Source organism: Lissotriton helveticus, chromosome 1_1, assembly GCF_964261635.1.
Source record: "Lissotriton helveticus chromosome 1_1, aLisHel1.1, whole genome shotgun sequence".
In the NCBI taxonomy this organism is placed as follows: domain Eukaryota; kingdom Metazoa; phylum Chordata; class Amphibia; order Caudata; family Salamandridae; genus Lissotriton; species Lissotriton helveticus.
This window is the reverse complement of record NC_136057.1, coordinates 1,871,942,235-1,871,961,089: the sequence shown is the minus strand read 5'-3', so window position 1 is coordinate 1,871,961,089 and position 18,855 is coordinate 1,871,942,235. Positions and strand designations below refer to the sequence as shown.

The 18,855-nt window shown below is 46.1% G+C and overlaps 1 protein-coding gene across 1 annotated transcript in view; it reads left to right on the top strand.

The window, feature by feature from the left end:
* COP1 (COP1 E3 ubiquitin ligase) overlaps nucleotides 1–18,855 on the top strand; it is a 922,999-nt gene that overhangs the window by 464,422 nt on the left and 439,722 nt on the right. The window contains exon 14 of the mRNA XM_078642019.1: nucleotides 17,214–17,295. Within this exon, the coding sequence (XP_078498145.1) occupies nucleotides 17,214–17,295 (82 nt within the window). The remainder of the gene's footprint in view (nucleotides 1–17,213; nucleotides 17,296–18,855) is intronic.

Genomic DNA, 18,855 nt, shown 5'->3' with positions numbered 1-18,855 from the left:
TCATCTCCAACGCCTCCATTAAATGTGCACTGGACGCTGCAGACACAGCAGCTAGGTCCATTAATACTAGTGTCCTCCTCCGCAGACATGCATGGCTGAGGGTTTCCGGCTTCAAGAATGAAGTCCAGTCCACCATTCTAAACCAACCAGTTAACCCAGACTTTTTATTTGGTCCTGCGGTAGACACCATCTTGGACAAAATGAAAAAGGACACAGAAACAGCAAAATCCATGGGTGCACTGCAATATCTGCAACATAGGGGCTCCTTTCGGCACTCCTCATACAGAGCAAATACACGAGGAAATGCCTCACAAACATCTACCTCCTACAAGAATAACACACAAGGTTCCTTCACAAAGAACACTAACAGGGATGGTTACAGAGGTAACAATCCTAAGGGAAGGGGCGGGGAGGCAATAACACCAGAGCCTCCGCCTCCACAAAACAGTGACTTCATTACGCTGCCTCCGGAACACTTAACACCAGTCGGAGGCAGACTACAACAGTTCCTACCTGTCTGGCACACTATCACCACAGACAGGTGGGTGAGATAAATTATCCAGTCTGGTTATTGACTAGAACTGACTTCTACGCCACCAAACATACCACCCAGACATCGTCCTATGTCCATAGAACACATCACCCTACTTCAACAGGAGGTCAAAAGCATGCTGGAGAAGGGGGCCGTAGAGCCAGTCCCTTTCCACCAGCAAGGGACTGGAGTATACTCCCTATACTTCCTTATTCCCAAGAAGGACGGTTCCCTCAGACCAATACTGGACCTCAGACCCCTAAATCAATACATACTGTCGGAGCACTTCCATATGATCACACTACAACAAGTGCTCCCGTTGCTACAACAAGGAGACTTCCTAGCAACACTGGACCTCAAGGATGCGTACTTCCAAATACCCATCCATCCAGCCCACAGAAAATACCTCAGGTTCACAATAGAAGGGCAACACTACCAATTCAAGGTTTTGCCCTTCGGGTTTACCACGGCTCCAAGAGTCTTTACGAAATGCTTAGCCACAGTAGCAGCGCATCTCAGAAGGCAACACGTCCATGTGTACCCTTATCTGGACGATTGGCTAATACAAGCAAAGGCGTACCAAGAGTGTGCAACGCACACGTCCCAAACTATCCAGTTGCTGCACAACCTAGGCTTTTCAGTCAACTACACAAAATCGCATCTGCAACCTTCCCACGTACAGCAATACCTGGGAGCCACTATAAATACCTCAGTGGCAACTGCATATCCAAACACAGCAAAGATAGCCAGCATGCAGACACTCATTCGCAAATTCCAGCCAGAACACTCCCTGCCAGCTCAAGTCTTCATGCAGCTCATAAGCTTGATGGCCTCCTGCATATTCATTGTCCCCCATGCCAGACTTCAGATGCGCCCATTACAGGAATGCCTAGCAAGGCAATGGAACCAGGCTCGTGGACAACTAAAAGACCTAGTGTTGGTGGACAGTCGCGCTCACAACTCTCTGCAGTGGTGGAACCCACAAAACCTTTCCAAAGGGCGACTGTTCTAAGAGCCAGTTCCACAACTAGTACTAACAGCGGACACATCACTGACAGGCTGGGGAGCCCATCTCCTCCAATACACGGTACAAGGGCTCTGGACAACCAAACAGAAAAAATGGCATATCACCCAACTAGAGTTGCTAGCGATATTCCTAGCCCTAAAAGCCTTTCAAAAATACGTGTACAACACGACGGTGTTGATCCAGACGGACAACATGACCGCAATGTACTATATCCAAAAACAGGGGGGGACGCACCCTCCACAGCTGTCCCAGCTGGCGCAGAGCATATGGAAGTGGGCGATCCCAAAGAACATCTTTCGCCTAGCAGAACACCTTCCAGGTAAGGACAATCAGATTGCCGACCTGCTCAGCAGGCACAGCCAACAAATACACGAATGGGAGATTCACCCCCAGGTTCTCATTCTCCGAGGAATGGGGGTCACCCAGAGGTAGACCTGTTTGCCACAAAAGAAAACTCCAAATGCCAGTACTTTGCCGCCAGGTTCCCACATCACTGGGCAATGCGATATGGATGAACTGGTCATGCAGATTTGCGTACGCTTTTCCCCCAGCACCGCTGATTCCGCTGGTGGCACGCAAACTGCGGCAACACTCGCTCACCCTAATCCTAGTTGCTCCCACATGGGCGAGACAACCATGGTACACAACGTTCCTAGAACTTTCAGTAGTTCCTCATCAAAGACCATGCCTAGCACCCCATCTTCTGACTCAGAACCATGGAGAAATAAGACACCCAGATCCCAATCAGATGAACCTAGCGTTCTGGCTCCTGAGGTCCTAGAGTTGGGATACCTTAACTTGCCCCCAGACTGCATGAACATCATTCGGGAGGCAAGGAAACCTACCACGCGCGCGTGCTATGCAGCCAAATGGAAAAGATTTGTTATTTACTGCAACAATAACCAAATCAACCCATTAGATGCTTCCATACAAAACATTATATGCTACCTGTTGCATTTACAAAGATGTAACTTAGCATACTCTTCCATACGACTACACCTCGCTGCTATAGCAGCGTATCTTCAGAACAGGCAGCACCTTTCACTCTTCAGGGTACCAGCTATTAAAGCATTTATGGAGGGCTTCAAAAGAGTGATCCTCCAAGACACCCTCCTTCCCCAGTCTGGAATCTAAATATGGTGCTTACCAGACTCATGGGACCCCCTTTCGAACCTCTACACTCATGCGAATTGCAATTCCTAACGTGGAAAGTCGCATTCTTAGTTGCCATCACCTCACTCAGAAGAGTGAGCGAATTGCAAGCACTGACAATCGAAGAGCCATTCATGCAGGTACATGCTAACAGGGTAGTTCTTCGAACAAACCCTAAATTCATGCCTAAAATCGTATCCAACTTCCATATTAATCAAGCAATTGAACTGCCAGTATTCTTTCAGAATCCACAATCAGTAGCTGAAAGAGCCCTGCACACGCTAGACGTCCGGAGAGCTCTACTATACTATGTGGACAGAACTAAATCATTTAGGAAGACAAAACAACTGTTTGTTGCTTTTGCACCACAACACAAGGGAAATCCTATTTCAAAGTCAGGAATAGCCAGATGGATAGTTAAGTGCATTCAAATATGTTATCTAAAAGCTAAACGCACTTTAACAGCCCCCCTAGAGCACACTCTACATGGAAAATGGGGGCATCCATGGCTTTCCTAGGAAATATTACCCTCGAAGACATCTGTAAGGCAGCCACATGGTCCACCATACACACTTTCACTAAACACTACTGTGTTAGGCGTGCAAGCAAAACAGCAAGCTGCTGTAGGCCAGCCTGTCATCAAAACTCTTTTCCAAACTGCTGCAGCTGGCACAGGTGGCCACCGCTAGAGGAGATACTGCTATTCAGTCTATGCACAGATATGAATTCAGCAGCCCACATGCCTCGAACGGAATATGCTACTTACCAGTATGCATCTGTTCTTGGCATGTAGGGCTGCTGACATTCATATCGCCCACCCTCCTCCCCGGTGCCTGTCGCAGCTGCAGCATTATCTCTAGCATGGACATCTCTTACTTTCCTAACTCCACCTCTGCCACAATGGCGAAAAACAATCTGAGCATGGAAAGGATGCCCATGCGCACTGTAGTCCAGGGAAGGAGTCACCTACCTCGTGATACTTCGAAGACTCTTCCAGGACAACAAAGTGCAATCATCCGGACCCAACACTAGGCGGCGATCTATGCACAGATACGAATGTCAGCAGCCCTACATGCCAAGAACAGATGCATACTGGTAAGTAGCATATTCCTTACCTCACCAAAGGCATCAAGGGGAGATACTTGCTTTGACTCAGTTTTGCAAGAGTGTGGGCCCCAAAAATCATACATAAAATATAGACATAACTAAACGGGAGCCACAACTGTGCCCACCTTTTCTATTTTTGCTCCAGTATGCCACTGAGACTGAACATTTACAACTGTTGTACCTGTGACAGTGGAATGCCCATCCCAGACCCAAACCTCATGTTTGGCATCCACATCCCAAAACTTCCTGTTTTCATTTGTCACAGCTGTACAAGACTAGACCTGATTTTGTGAGGAGAGTGGCTTCTTATGTTTATTCTGATGTGCATATGAAAGATGTATCCAACTCCCTGGACCACACATTCATTGGTGATGTCTACTGTGACCGGAAAATACTGTGCACTTAACTTTGAGAAAGCCAGATCAGTACACGTATAAGTGTGTAAACATTCACAATTACATAATAGGAGTAAAGGAAAGACCCTCTGCAAATTTTCAAAATGAATAAATTACCATTAAAGGGGTTGTGGCCTTCCTGCTGCGTATTTCAGGTAGATCAACACCTGCCCATCTAAAACATTTCAGCAGTAATGCGCATTAAACTATATGGTGCAGCAGAGCATGTAACATAATTACTGCTCTCATTGCTGAACAGCACTGTTGTGCATATGGACCTGCATTAGACCCTTTGAGAGGGACTGTGTAATATTTTGTATATTTGAAAAATATAATCATTTCTATCATAGCTATATTTGTTAAATAAATTAATTGTAAGCTACCTTTCCTGTACCTTGTTTAATTTTTGCAGTGAATGTGTTCAATTGCTAGCTCACAAAAGATCTCACAGTGTCTAACAAACTTAACAGTGGGTGATGGCTTGTGACGTTTTGACCTTGAGGTAGTCTACAACTGAGGACACTTTGCTTTGTTAAGATCGTTCTGATTTTACCAGAGTGCATGCTTTTATGTGAATTCACGCCTTTATTGGCAGTAAACTGAAAAGACATGAGAGCCATATGGCAGAAGGCCACTTAGAATCATGTGGAGGAAAAAACACATAATAGAACTAAAGTTGTGGAAACTAAAGAGAGACAACGGATAATAGGGGCTGCGCTGTACAGGTGAAACCTAAAAAGCACAGTGCAAACGCTGTGCAGGAAAAACCTCAAAATGGAACCAGGCATTATGAAGTTATTGTCTTCAGAAAACAGGTGCTCAGAGTTTTCAATTGCACTGCGAGTGGCAGTGATAACCTCATGAACGTTTTGATTTTGTAGGACATCTTTTAGGATGTCTGTTATAGAAGTATGAAAATAAAGTAGAAACCTATTTGAAATTATGAATTGCCTATGAGTAAAGGTTTTGACAAGAAATAGCAGTGTGAAAGATGAAGGTAGGGCAAAATCTTTTCCCCACAGTACTTAGTTGTTAACTTTTTACCGCTGACAGAGGAATAAGGAATTAATTTAATGCCTAATGTTTTATGTAGAATATTAATTGTTGATTACCTCTCCTTGTCAGTCGAACCGATCTCGCACTAACAGTCTTAAGTGGCCTTAATTTTAATACTTTAGCAGTTCAACAGTAAGTATTGACCTCTGAGCTTAGTTCAGGCCTGGTCAAGGGGGTGGGGAGGGGGAGGAGATTGGGTAACCGTGGGTGGCTAAGGGACTAGTCTGCTGCTTATTTCCCTGGGAAGCAGGCTTCTGTTGGTGGGATCTGCCGGGGCATCACTCTTCTTCCACATTGAAAGGGGCCTCTATTGGTGACTTGGCGTCATTGTAGCTAATGTCACCACTTCCCGAGGACACCTGTTGTACGTGCCTTTACATCTGGATTTCAGAGCTTCGTGAGGACGTCTGTTGGCAGTTTAGCACCACTGCGGCCTGACTTTAGAAAGGGACATATGACGCAGGCATTGCAATACAGGGACATAAGCCCTACACCAGGAAGTTCTGTGCCTCTCTTCTACCTAGCATTACCAAATGGAGCCTAACACAGCGTCTTTCCTCTGACCAAATACGCATTACTGTATCACCTGCTCCTCAGTAACACATTTAAGACAGCTTCACATAGATGTGAAAAACAAGCATGCTGGTTCACTTGAAACCGGGATGAGCCTCCACAAATGAAGAACCTCTGGCGGCGCAGCTGCATGCAAACCCCAGAGGCGGGGCTCAGGGCTCAAAGCGAGGTTTGGAGAAGGATGCGTTCCAAGCCTTGTAGAAGAAGTGTAAGTTACAGCGCAGAGTGAAACAGAAAAAAGAGAAACAAATGAAAGACACCGGATCGGAGGGCAAATAAAAACTTGTAAGCCTCCTTACAGAAATGACAGCAGTTGAAAAACACGCACACGCTTAAAAAAAAAAAAGTCCCAAAAAGCGGATCAAAACAGTACTTAGGCCATGGGAGACTGATAACACACAGGGGAACAACAAGAAATAGTGTGCTACAGCCAATAGAAACGGAGAAAAAATAAGGGGCAAGCACCCCAACCAATGAAAAGTGAGGCCTGTATGTAAGCCCCTTTTAAGATTTATATTAAATACAATGGATTCTCAAGCACAGTGCAGGTGCTGGGTAGGCGAAACCTAAGAAAGTGCTGCTATTCTAAAGAATCAACAGAAGAGTGGCCAAAATTTAAACAAGGAAAAGGTACATGGGGGAAATGTGGGCCAGGAAGTAATTAATGGAACTGACTTAGATATCATGGCGGTACAAACACCGGCTTAAAGAGAGCACTGGCGTAAGTCCTGCTGTGAGATGTAAGCAAATCCCATGACACAACCCACTGTATAGCTTGGAGAAATTCTTTATATACACGTTAGAGTGAGCTACATGCCCTCCAAGCTGCAAGTAATTGAACACACTGGCATAGAGAGTCACTCCAGTAATACAAAACCTTTCAATAAGCAGCTCCAAGTATAATATAGATGAGACATCCTATTTTGGAGTGCTCTTTCTGTCTGTACTTATCTTGTTTTTTTTATATCTCCAGGATGTTGTCCCCTTGCTATCATTTTGCAGCATTGGATCTGCCAAGTTTAATGGCGAGGGCATTGTTTCTAAAAAGTCTGCTGGAGAGAACACTGTCTTTGCGATTTAGTCTGTAGTTTTCATGTTCAGTGTGGACAATGGTGGTGTTTTTCAGTTAGGGGTTTCAATTCCTTTGAGGAAGTTAAATGGTCCCTAAGGTTACATCCGATTGAACAAACTCTTTGAACAAGGCTGACTATTTTTAGTCTAGCTTCCTGGTCTGCTTGAGTTTTAAATTGGGTGCATTTTCTTTGTGCACAAAGAATTCAATCCATTGAAAGACTGTAAGATCACCCACCAACTGACCTGAGTTTTGTTGGTCTCGAGAGAGTCCTATTCTTGGGATCCCAAGAGATACAACCAATCCAAATTAGCTCCAAGCAGGACAATGAGAAAATAAAACAAACTCAGATCTTCAACTCTGGCATCTTCCAGGTTGGCTCCTGAAAATGCTGTCCCAAGATGTTGCCGTTGTATCTTATGATATCAGCTCTGAATGTCCCAGCTAGTCATTTGGGATTTTTGATGGAACAAGCTGTCACTATGTTTAACTGTCTGGAGGCTAGTATCCCTGCCCCATAGCACCCACGTCAAATGTTTTTACAATTGATGAATATGAAGTTATGGCATTTGCTTTAGTGCACCGAGTTTGGTGTTGGTGGCTTCCTTTTTCAGATCTGCCCTTCTAGAGGTATTGTTTATTTTCTCCTTGGGACTGACTCTGATGTCTTTGGCGATGCCTATTTGGAAACATGTGCCATTGTTGTCAAAACACATCAGTTCGACACTATAATGAAGTTTAACAAACCTCTACCCTGCAGCCTAATGTGCCGCAACCCTTGTAATTCTCTATTGCTCACTGTAAACAGTTGCTGGTATGTTTTAAAACTTAGGCCAAATCCTTTACTAATCTCCATATGACATTGACCTCTAGCCGCAGCCCTTAAAGGTCATAATTCTCTTTATCTCACTGAACACTTCAGCAGGAGAGAAGCTGTCCTCCGAAAATAATGGGCCCATAGGGCAAAATAAAGGATTCTACACTGGCGAAGTCAAGTAGGCATAAGGGATTGTTGACCTCAAACAATACCTTAATAAATGCTGGCAACCTAGGCATCTGATTGGACCACAACATCAATATAATTTCTTTATATCTTCTGATACAAAGAGGTCTAGTGGGTGCCTTGGATTAAACTTTGTCCTCCGAAACCAAAACCCTTTGGTAATACCATTGTGTCAGCACTCTTCATATCCTGCAGCAGAATATTATACTGTTGGAAATAAACTGCTGAAAAAGTGTCTGTGCCTTTGTGATCTGGATGGACTACCACTCACTTGAGGCTTTGGTGGGTCCGATTGGGATGCTACTCTTCTGTGCTACATCCCTCCAGAAGATATACCTGCCTGTTTTGTTAGGGCCATGGCCGTGCCAATGACTTTAGAAAAGCAGGTTTGCTTGGAGGTGATCTACAAAGCAATAACAGCTACTGTGCTCTTTGCTTTTTATGAAGACCATTTGTTTGACAAAAGCTCAAAAATCGTTTGGCTTTTTTAAACTGTATTTTTTTGATTTTTTACTAACAACAAACATACTGTGCATGTTGGCAAATCCGGATGAGACATTGCAGTCGACATTAAATAAAACTGTGTGCAGTCCAACCAGATCTACATTACATATATGGAATATACATATATCCGAGGGTGTTCCTAGAGAGCATAAAATAGAACCAAGACATTGAGCTCAAAAACATGCAGCTGCATATGAAGGCCCACTTGGTCGTCATGAAACCAACAGAGAGAGAGACATTTACTAACACCCTTCAATCCTCCCCTTCTGAGCTGTTCTCTGTGGGACAGTCCCTATTTTCTTGGAACAAACCCATCAGTTATACCCACTATAATATGGCCGTGAATGCCTCTTCATCAATACAGGAGAGGCACATGTGTTGTTCATCGCAGCACCCCACTCCATCAAATCCTTCAACCTTTCAGGTCAGCAGCGGGGCTCGTGCCCCCATCCACCCAATAGCCACCAGCCTCTTCACCAGGAGCAGGGCCAGTTAGGCCAATCTATGAGGGAGCCTACAACCTTTGGGGCACACCACTAATCCCAATAAACAGGCAAGCGTAGTCAATGGGACACCAATCCCTGTGGCTGCCTCTATGCGAGGTGCCACCAGTGCCCAGTAGGACTTAACTGAAATACACTCCCAGGCTAAATGCAGAAAGGTGGCACCAACCTTCCCACATCGCGAACATGCAGTATTTCTCAAGGGGTCTGTTCTGTTAATGCTATGTTGGATGAGGTATGTGCAGTGTACGAAATAGAAATGTAATAGTTTGTAACGATTATTGCAGGATACAATGCAAACCAGGTTCAGCGCCATCTCCCAGTACGAGGTCAGCATCTCCATGTCAAGAGTTTGGGTATCTGGCTCAATCGTGATCTTAACTTTTTCAGGGTTGTAAATTGGCAGCTACGTTCTATGGTATCCTTAGGATGCTCCCGAAAATTCTGCTGCTGCTACCTTTCCTAGCAAGTAGGCTCATGGTCCAGGCTTTAATTTTTTCCTCCCTAGACTACGGAAATGTTTTGTATCTAGGAGCCCCCAATGCTACCATCTCGAAGTTACAAACTGTGCAAAATTGTGCAGCACGGATGCTCCTTCGGATGCCAAACCGCCAATCTGCGAAACCAGCGCTGTGCTCTTTCATTGGCTTCCCATTCAGGAGAGAATAAAATTTAAAGCACTCTGCATTGCTCATCAGACACTAGCAGGGGAGGTACCGTTCATTAACCGGTCCGTCATTCTGCCCTATCGAGCGAACAGATATCTGCGATCGGATGACCTCCGCCTTGCCTTGGTTCCCAGAATTAAAAGGGCAAAAAGTGGTGGACGTTTGTTTTCATATAATGCTGCTAGGTTATGGAATTCCCTTCCCCTCAGCATGCGTATTAAACCCAATCATTTGGCCTTTGGTAAAGCCTGCAAAACCTGGCTTTTTCCTTAACTTGGTTTGGAAGTCTCTGTGTTTGCACCATTTTCAGCACTGGGATGCCCTCGGGTAGCTATGTGCTCAACAAATGTTTTAAATAAATGTGTTCCTCCCAAGCCCTTCGTGTAGGATACTGCTGCTGCTGCATGCCGTCCCTAAGGACGTTGTAGAAATGAGTGATGAGATGGCACACCTCCCCCATCCAACGAGGCCCTCAAGGAACTCTAATAGACGTGGGACTGCCAGAAAATCCACCCAGAGATCTTTGGCCAAACTCTCCATATTGGCATAATAGAGAAAATTAGCTGGTCACCCCCCAAATGAGTTCTGCCGATCCTCGAACGATATGAAGGGGTCCCCAGGGTAAGGGTCACCTGCTTCCAGGCAACCCCCTTCCCTCGGCAGCTCCATAGACATGGTGGAGTCAGTATTTCTAAAGAGCGCCAACCATCTGAATAAGCGATCCTTAAGTGGTAATAAAGAGTTCTGCACAAGATACGGACATCTCTGGAGAAAGACAATTTTTGCTATTGCCACACTGCCCATCAGAGAGAGGGGGAGCTGATTCCAGAAGGATATGGAGTTTTCCAGACTGGACAACACCCTGTTGACATTCTGGTGCTGCGCCTCCATACGGGTAACCCAGATTCCCACATAGCGAAACCCGTCCAATTCCCATCAGAGGCCCACAGCTGGTAACTGATGCGTCTGTTTCCCAATTAGTCCCCCCTAGGGGGAACACCAGGGACTTGCGAATGTTAAGTTTTAGTCCAGAAACATCACTTAAATCACCAAGATGCCTCATTAACACCGGGATGGACTTTCTCGGCTCACAAACATATACCAACGTATCGTCCTCATAGAACAAAACACATGATTCTTATTCCCTACCCGAATGCCCCAAGGGGCCATTTCTGCACACAACAATATCGCAAGTGGCACAATTGCCAAAGCGAACAACAAAGGCAAGGGGGGCAACCCTTACGAGTGCCCCCTCCTCACCGGCCAGGACTCGGAGAGCTGCCCTCGCACCCTGATACATATTGAGGGCTCAGTGTATAGAAGCTGAATCCGGGCACGGAAAGTGGAACTGAACACCAGACCCCTCGATAACACCATGAGAAAGGCCCACTCCATCGTATCAAATGCCTTTTCTAAATCCAGTGAGATCAGTGCCATCTCCTCCTCTCCATCCAGGGCAGCATGGAGCATGTGCGTCAATCTACAAATGTTATGCGCAGCACTGTGCGCCTGCATAAATCACATTGGTCCTCGTGGACTAGGTCTCAGATAACCTCCCCCAATCGTGTCACCAGAATCTTGCAAAAGATTTTTACATTGATATTAAGCATAGTTAGGGGCCTGTAGGTGGATGGGTCCATAGGATCCCTTCCAGGTTTCAATAATAAGTATACCTCTCCCTCTCTCATAGTCTGAGGTAAACGCCCTTTAACTTAAGATTCCTGATAAAACGCAAGCAGTTTCTCTCTGAGAGTAGGGGAATAAGCCCGATAAAATTCCACTGGGAAACCATCCGCACCAGGGTCTTTAGATTTGTGTAGAGCCTTAATGGCCTCGCCCACCTCCTCCACTGAGAGGTCCTTTTCCAATTCTAACATGGCTGTCCTCCGCAACTGTGGAAACCCCGCCCGAGCGAGAAAGCCCTCGGTCCTGCCCTCAACATCTAGGGGCCTTGCCTTATAGACTAGCTTAAAGTGGTCCAGAAGCGACATCGGCACGTCTTGGCGCAGAGAACGCAAATGATCTTATGTGTCCCGTATTGAGACAGCGATCAGCACCTCCATCTCTCTCTTTAGAATCAATGCCAACAGTTTACCCGATTAGTCCCCTTCCCTATGCAGCAGTTGGCAGTAGGATTTAAGACCTGTTTTGTCCAAGGTGTCCCATAGCGAGAGTACCTCTCTATGGGCCTCCAGTACCGCTGCACACTCCCCAGCCGTGAAAGCTGCCTGTTTCTGAAGAGTGGGCAATAGATCCTCTTGGATTTATAAGTCTCCTACGCACCTCACACACAGTACTAATACATTCTCCCCATTCAACGACCCTGGTGTTCATTGTCCAACAATTGTTGCCACGGTACCTGCTCAGAACAGTTTGCAGGTCCTCATTACACGTGGAGTCCTGAAGCAAGTCACAGGGCATACGCCATGATCTGCAGCCATCTGACCTCCCGTTCGAGTCCAACACCAGTAGTGCCGTGGCATGATCAGACAGAAACCGGGCCATGTGCGTCACAGCATTAATCCTAGCGTAATCCAGGTCACCCACCAAAAAGCGGTCCAAACGGCTATAAGTACAGTGCATCGGGGAATGACGTATAGTTGAGGCCCTCCGGGTGCAAAAGGCGCCACACATCCTGCAGCCCCAGATTCTGCATCGCCCTTTCCAGAGCGTGTGTCATCAAGGGTTTGGTCCCATCCTGAGGGGTGGGGGTGACTCTCTCCCACACCATCCAAAACACAATGAAAATCTCTTGCCCATATGATGGGGATCCTATACTCTCCGATAGCAGATCCTGCAACCCTACTCATTAAAGAACCTGTCATCCAAGTCGGAGCATATGAATTAAGCTATGTGATCTCCCTCCCCTCCAGAGATCCCTGGATTAGTACATAGCGCCCCTCTACATCTGCCTCACAATAAGTGAGCCGAAGGGGGATCCCTCGGGCCACACAGATGGCCACCTCCTTAGAATAGGCGAAATAAGAAGCAGAGAACACCGGTCCTCTTCACTTTTTTTGCAACTTTTGTGCCTCAGCATTCCCAAGGTTGGGTGAGCCCTTTCTGCTCGCTCCGGGAATCCCAGGATACGCATATTATTGTGGCATGGGCGGTCATCCACGTCCTCTACCCTCGTCTCAAGGACCCCAGATCGAGAGGTCACCTCGGCGATCTGTTTTTTCAAGGAAGCCACCTCTGCTTGCAATACCTCAATGGAACCTTCTGCCACTCGTACCTTGTCTGAGACCTTGCACAGGTCAGTGCACAGGAGATTGACCTCTAGGGCTACAGTTTCAATCTTGTTCTCCAGGGCAAGGCAGAAGCCCTGTATCGCCTCCAATAGTTCAGCCCTCGTGGACTCCCCCACCGGTTGCTCAGCGTCCTCGCTAGCTTTGTCAGTTGACGCCCATGTGGAGCTTTCCAAGGCGGAAACCTGGTTGTATAATGATCCATAGTGTTGCACTCAGGGCCCCCCAGTGGTTTATTCCATTACATTTATGCCCCAAAGACCAGATGGCCAGCGCGCACTCAGGCGGTGATGTCTAAGAGGCAGGCCAGGCTGAGCCGCGTCCTATCTTGTGGGACCACTGCCAGAGGGGGGAGGAGCACGATCTCCCAGCAGAAGATGGTGTGCAATGGTAGCCTTAATATCCCACCCCTGGCAGCAGGGGGGCCACAGAGCAACAGATCAGGCCCTGGCACTCAGGCAAAATATCTAGATGCTGACCCAGCCACCATGCCCACGCGGTCGTCCCAGTCTTCTTCCTGCTGCACCCCTTAAGACCAGGATCTGTGGGCTTCACTCACCACCTAAGGGCTTAAGTAGACAGGCCACACGGGCGGAGCTTTGCAAGCCTCCTGGTCGCACTGCCAGACGGGTCTTCTCACAAACATCCCCCAGCAGGAGCGTCTCCGCTCTGGTGCAGGCAAAAGGTAGATGGGGAACATAAAGCACACCCGGTCACCACACTGGGGTACTCAGCCCTGCCTCACACAGTTCGATGAGCACCGGCCTGCGGGCCGCATGCCACTCCTTTCTTCAGTGCCTCAGGCCACTCATGGCAGCCAGCCTGGAGCACGCTCCCAAGGTCCCTGTGGAGTAGTGTGGCTCACTGGTTAGAGGCGGCAGGCCCGAGAGCAGAAGTCGGCCCGGGACCAGGGTTCAATTCCCGACGCGGCAGGGTCGTGGACCTTGGTCAGCGGACTCGATAATTCTCGCTTTGGTGCTTACTCTAATCAGGGGTTCCACTCGGCAACTCTGGGCATTAGCTTGCCTAATCTCCACAACGGCCCCACCAATTCCGGGGATGCCTGGCTCCACCTTAGGGACTCCCAGCAAGGGACCATCCCACAGGGAAAGCCAGGACGGGTTCCCCAGAGTTATACAGCGCCAGGAGACCTATGGACGGGTAGCAGTGCGCTTTACAAGCTCAAAAAAAAAGGTCCACCGGTCCCTGGTTGGCAACCATGGTGCACCCGCCAAAGGCACTGGCAGGCGAGCAGCTCCCCTTCAAGCCACATGACAGCTCCTCTGGCCCCATAGGGCGGACCGCTCCAGTCGAGAAGGGAGAGAGCCCAAGCAGGCGCCTCCGAGCAGGCCGCCACGCTCTGCCTGCCGGGGTTTGCAGCAAGCCTCTTTGTTACCACACTCCTTGCACTCCTGCACAGTGCCAGGAGCAACAAAGCCGGGGTTAAGGACTCCTTGGGGACAGGTAAGGCAGGATTATGTAATAATAATAATAATAATAACAGAATTTGTAGAGCACAACAGCTACCTCATCCAGAGGTGTCCCGACGCTAAGCGGTGAATGCAGGTGAGGAACAGCCCAATAGTGGATCTAGCGTTCCCTAAAGAGCCAAGTCTTCAAGGTTTTCCTGAACTCACGTTCTGACTCAATCAAGTGCATATGGGAGGGCAGAGAGTTCCACAACCTGGCAGTCCTAACTGTGAAGGACCTGCCTCCCATTCGGGACTTAGCATCGCGAGGTACACTGAGCAGGTGGTCGGAGTTCGATCTCAGTGTGCGTTTTTGTTGATGTGAGCAAAGTCTGCGCCTAAGATACCCTGGTCCACTGTCATGTAAGGCACGGAAGGCCAGTATCAGGGACTTGAACTTATCCTTTTTGCAACAGGGAGCCAGTGAAGCTGTCTGATGTGGGGGGAGATATGATGGCAGAACGGGACCGGTCGTATTAATCTCGCTGCCGCATTCTGAAGCAATTGTAGTCTATGGATCGGGTAAGAAGGCAGCCCAAAGTACAAACTATTAGCGTAGTCCAGCTAAGATGTCACAGTAGCATGGACTATGACCCTGTGGCTATCCTCCGGCAATAGGTGCAGGAATTTCCTTAAGCTTTGTAGCTTCCCAAAACATGAGGAAGATATATGACCGACTTGGGCCACAAAAGGTAGATCAGTTTCCCATTTGATGCCTAGGTTCCTGGCTGACTTTGCCGGTAATGGTGGTGATCCCATTTCTGCTGGCCACCATAGACCTACGGAGGGAGGGGATGTCTGCCCAAACCACAAGTCCGTCTTGTCTGCATTTAGTTTTAAGCTGTTATTATTCCTCCAGCTTGAGATGTCCTTCAGACACCCTTAAATATGGCAAACGAATCATCAAAGTGATCCTTGAACGAAAACACCAACTGAGTGTCACCTGCATAGGAGGCTGTCTTCACATCCAAAGATGCAAAGAGAGTGTAAAGTGGCACCAGATAGGTGTTGAAGAGCAGTGGACTCAAGGCAGACCCCTGAGGCACTCCGTACCATAGTGGTTTGAGTTCAGATTTATGGGGTTGGAGAAAGACCCTTTGAGAGAGGTCTTTAAGATAAGATTGGAACCAGGACAGTACTATCCCCCGCAATCCCAGCTATTTGAGTCTGTCCAGTAGGATTGGGTGCACAACCGTGTTGAACGCTGCAGACAGATCTAGAAGGACCAGCATTGCTGAATCGCATGCGTCCACAATCATTCTCACAGATACTGCCACCTCCACCGGTGCCTTCTCGGTGCTATATCTCGAAATCGAACTGAGTGTCATGCAAGATGTTGTGTGTCTCTATGAAATTGGCGAGTTGGCATGCACCAATTTTTCCAGGTGCTGGCAGAAGTGAGATCGGGTTGTAATTTCTGATCTCCGTAGGGTCAGCCTTCTTTTTTTTTTTTTTGTATAGAGGTAGTAGAAAAGCATGTTTCCAAATATAAGGGGAATTCCAGTGGATAGGTAGGTATTACAAATGTGATTTAATACCGGGTTAATTACGTGTGCCACCGACCTAAAAAGCTTAGGGGGGCAGGGATCCTCAGCGGAGCCAGACTTGCATCTCAGGATTTCAGCCAGTGATTCCTGCAAAGTTATACGGAGAAATATTGAGAAAGGTGCCATTGGAATTTTTGAACCAGAAGGATGTGGCTTCACTGTCACAGCCCCAGTTGTAAATGATGGTACAAAAGGGGGTGGTGCCCCGTCCATCACCACCCCCTTTTGTACCAGTTGTAAATGAGGTGTGTACTTACTGAATTTTTCCCTCAAAGAAGTCAGATAAGTTTGTGCACAGAGAGGAGGAAGGCTTTATATTTCCCTTCATCCCTGAAGGATTGGTAAAGGATCTGACAATCCTAAAGATTTCCTTTCCATGTACGATGTAGATAGTATGCAGAATGAATACGAGTGGTTCAGTTGTCTTTTTAATTTGTAAATTTTAACAGATCCATGGTATCTGAGTTCCAAGAAAATTATTGTCTAAGAAAGGGCCTTAGGGACATTTTAAGTTCCTCACATATCGGTCAAGAGGGCCGTAACTTGTTTTTAGTACTTTCTAATGTATAGTGTTTTTATATGTACATATATGTATTTGGTTTTAGTCTGTTTTATTGATATATGATTGTATATTGTTGCCTTTAATGATTTTTCACGAACCGAAAAAAAGGAAATTAATGAATGTAGGATGTAGTGGGATCGGCCAGGAGCCTCTTAGAAGCGCCTTCCTATTGGCCATCTTGCATGGCCACCCAAATTAGATATTTAATATAGTTGCAAATTGTGGATCAATCGTTTTGGCTGGATTGGTTGCCTTGAGCGTTCAGAGTCTTGGTAATGTTAATTAGTGGAAATATTCCAAACTGTGCGAGTATCAGGTGCCACAAGTCTCCTGCCTTAATGTCTGTGTGTTAATACCATCTATGCCCAGAGATGTGGAAGTTTCCCAGAGGCTGGTATTACTCCATTCCCTTTCCCTGCAAGGAAAGATATCTTGTATTCATGAAAGATAGGCAGTGCTAATGGACTGAATATAGAAATTGCTACATTGAATAAACGTGTATAACCTGTTCACCATTTTGGCACTTAGCTTCTGGACAGCCTTCAAGTAGCCTCCATCCTTCTGGTGATGTAGTCTCCAGTACTGCGTCTGTACCATATGTTAATTTTCAGAAAGATGTCGATCTCCAGGCTAATTTTATTGGGCTGGAAAAAAAATTATTTCTATTTTAACATTTTTTGTTTGCATATTACCCTGTTTTACATGACCCCTTTATGTTTTGTACATTATTGATGGAATGGCCCAGCCATGAAGTAATGATGTCCATTTTGAAGTTTCGCATTTTTGTTTTTAAAGGAGCATGAAAAGAGGTGTTGGAGTGTTGATTTCAACTTGATGGACCCCAAACTTCTCGCTTCCGGGTCTGACGATGCCAAAGGTACGTCTGTAGTGGTTTGTGTTATTTCATGCAATAAAGAAGACACTGTTAAACTTGGTCCGTGCTTAAACTCTGAAAATGAACATGTTCAAGAAGCCCGGTTAAAACTGGAGACTTCCAGCAAGAACATCAAGGCCACTTTTTCCTCAGTTGAACTCTATAAAACACTGTCCTCTTTCTATGCACACTTTCAACTGGTTTCTAGTTTTCATAAATTCACAAATGACCAGGCACGCTATTAATGTCTCACATCTAGTACTGCTGAGTGTAATCCTTCCTTTTTAGGTCTCGACTCAGACAGCTCATGCGCTGTCACTTGAGAGACATTTTGTTTACATACACTGGACTGAGAGTCTACCCCTTGCTTAATTGTCTTATTTTCTAGCTTCTGTTTTGTCAGCGCATGCATGCTGAACTTTGTTTTCACTTTCTGTTCTTGTGTTCCCTGTCCCTTGGACATGACCCCAAGAACTGCTTCTTTTTTTGGAAGAGTGCTTCTGCTTCCTGTTGTGGCCTATTTTGGGAGGAGGGGGAACAACCTTTACAACGTGGCCATTACAACGCAGGTACCTTTACCACGCATAACCGTTACCACGCAGGATTTTACAACGTATATAACTTTACCACAAATTTTGTTGTAAAGGCATGAATGGTAAAGGCATATGCATTTTAAATGTAAGCATTAGGTGAGGATTAAGTGTGTATATATATATATATATATTCACTGAAAAAACCATAGGTTATAGACCATATATAGTTAGGAATTAGCATTTACAAAACCTTGAAAATTCACTGAAAAAACCATAGGTTATAGACCATATATAGTTAGGAATTAGCATTTACAAAACCTTATTTTACTCACACAAAACCATTGAAATTCCATATATAGTTAGTTGCACTAACTATATATCGCGCACCCGCAATCCACTGCTGATGATGTCACATATTACATCATTCATGACATGGTCAGTGACATCACTGATGACATCACTGATGACATCTCAAATGACATCACTGATGACATCACTGATGACATCTCAAATGACATCATCTAGTGTCTGTGTGTTTTTGTAAAGTTTAAATATGTTTTACATATTGAAGAATGAGTGGATGTATGGAAGACTGAGTGTGTGTGTGGCTGGCTGGGAGGTGTGTGACTCTGTGCATATCAATGTGTACTTGTATCAGTGATTGTATAAGAGAGTAAGTATGTGTTAGTATATGTGTGAAAAAGTATGGTGTTCTGTGTTTAACTGTATAGATGAGGAAATCGAAGTGTGATTGATTCTTCACAGGACTGACTAGGTGTATGAGTGCATATGATAGTGTTGTAATAATGAGTGACTGTATGTATGAGTGATTGTATGGGTGAATGAGTGAATGTGTGTGTAGACGTAGGAATCAGTGAGTGCGTATGTAGTAACTGGTATTGGTGTGTCATGATGTCATCAGTGATGTCATTTGAGATGTCATCAGTGATGTCATTTGAGGTGTCATCAGTGATGTCATCAGTGATGTCACTGAAGTATGGTGTTCTGTGTTTAACTGTATAGATGAGGA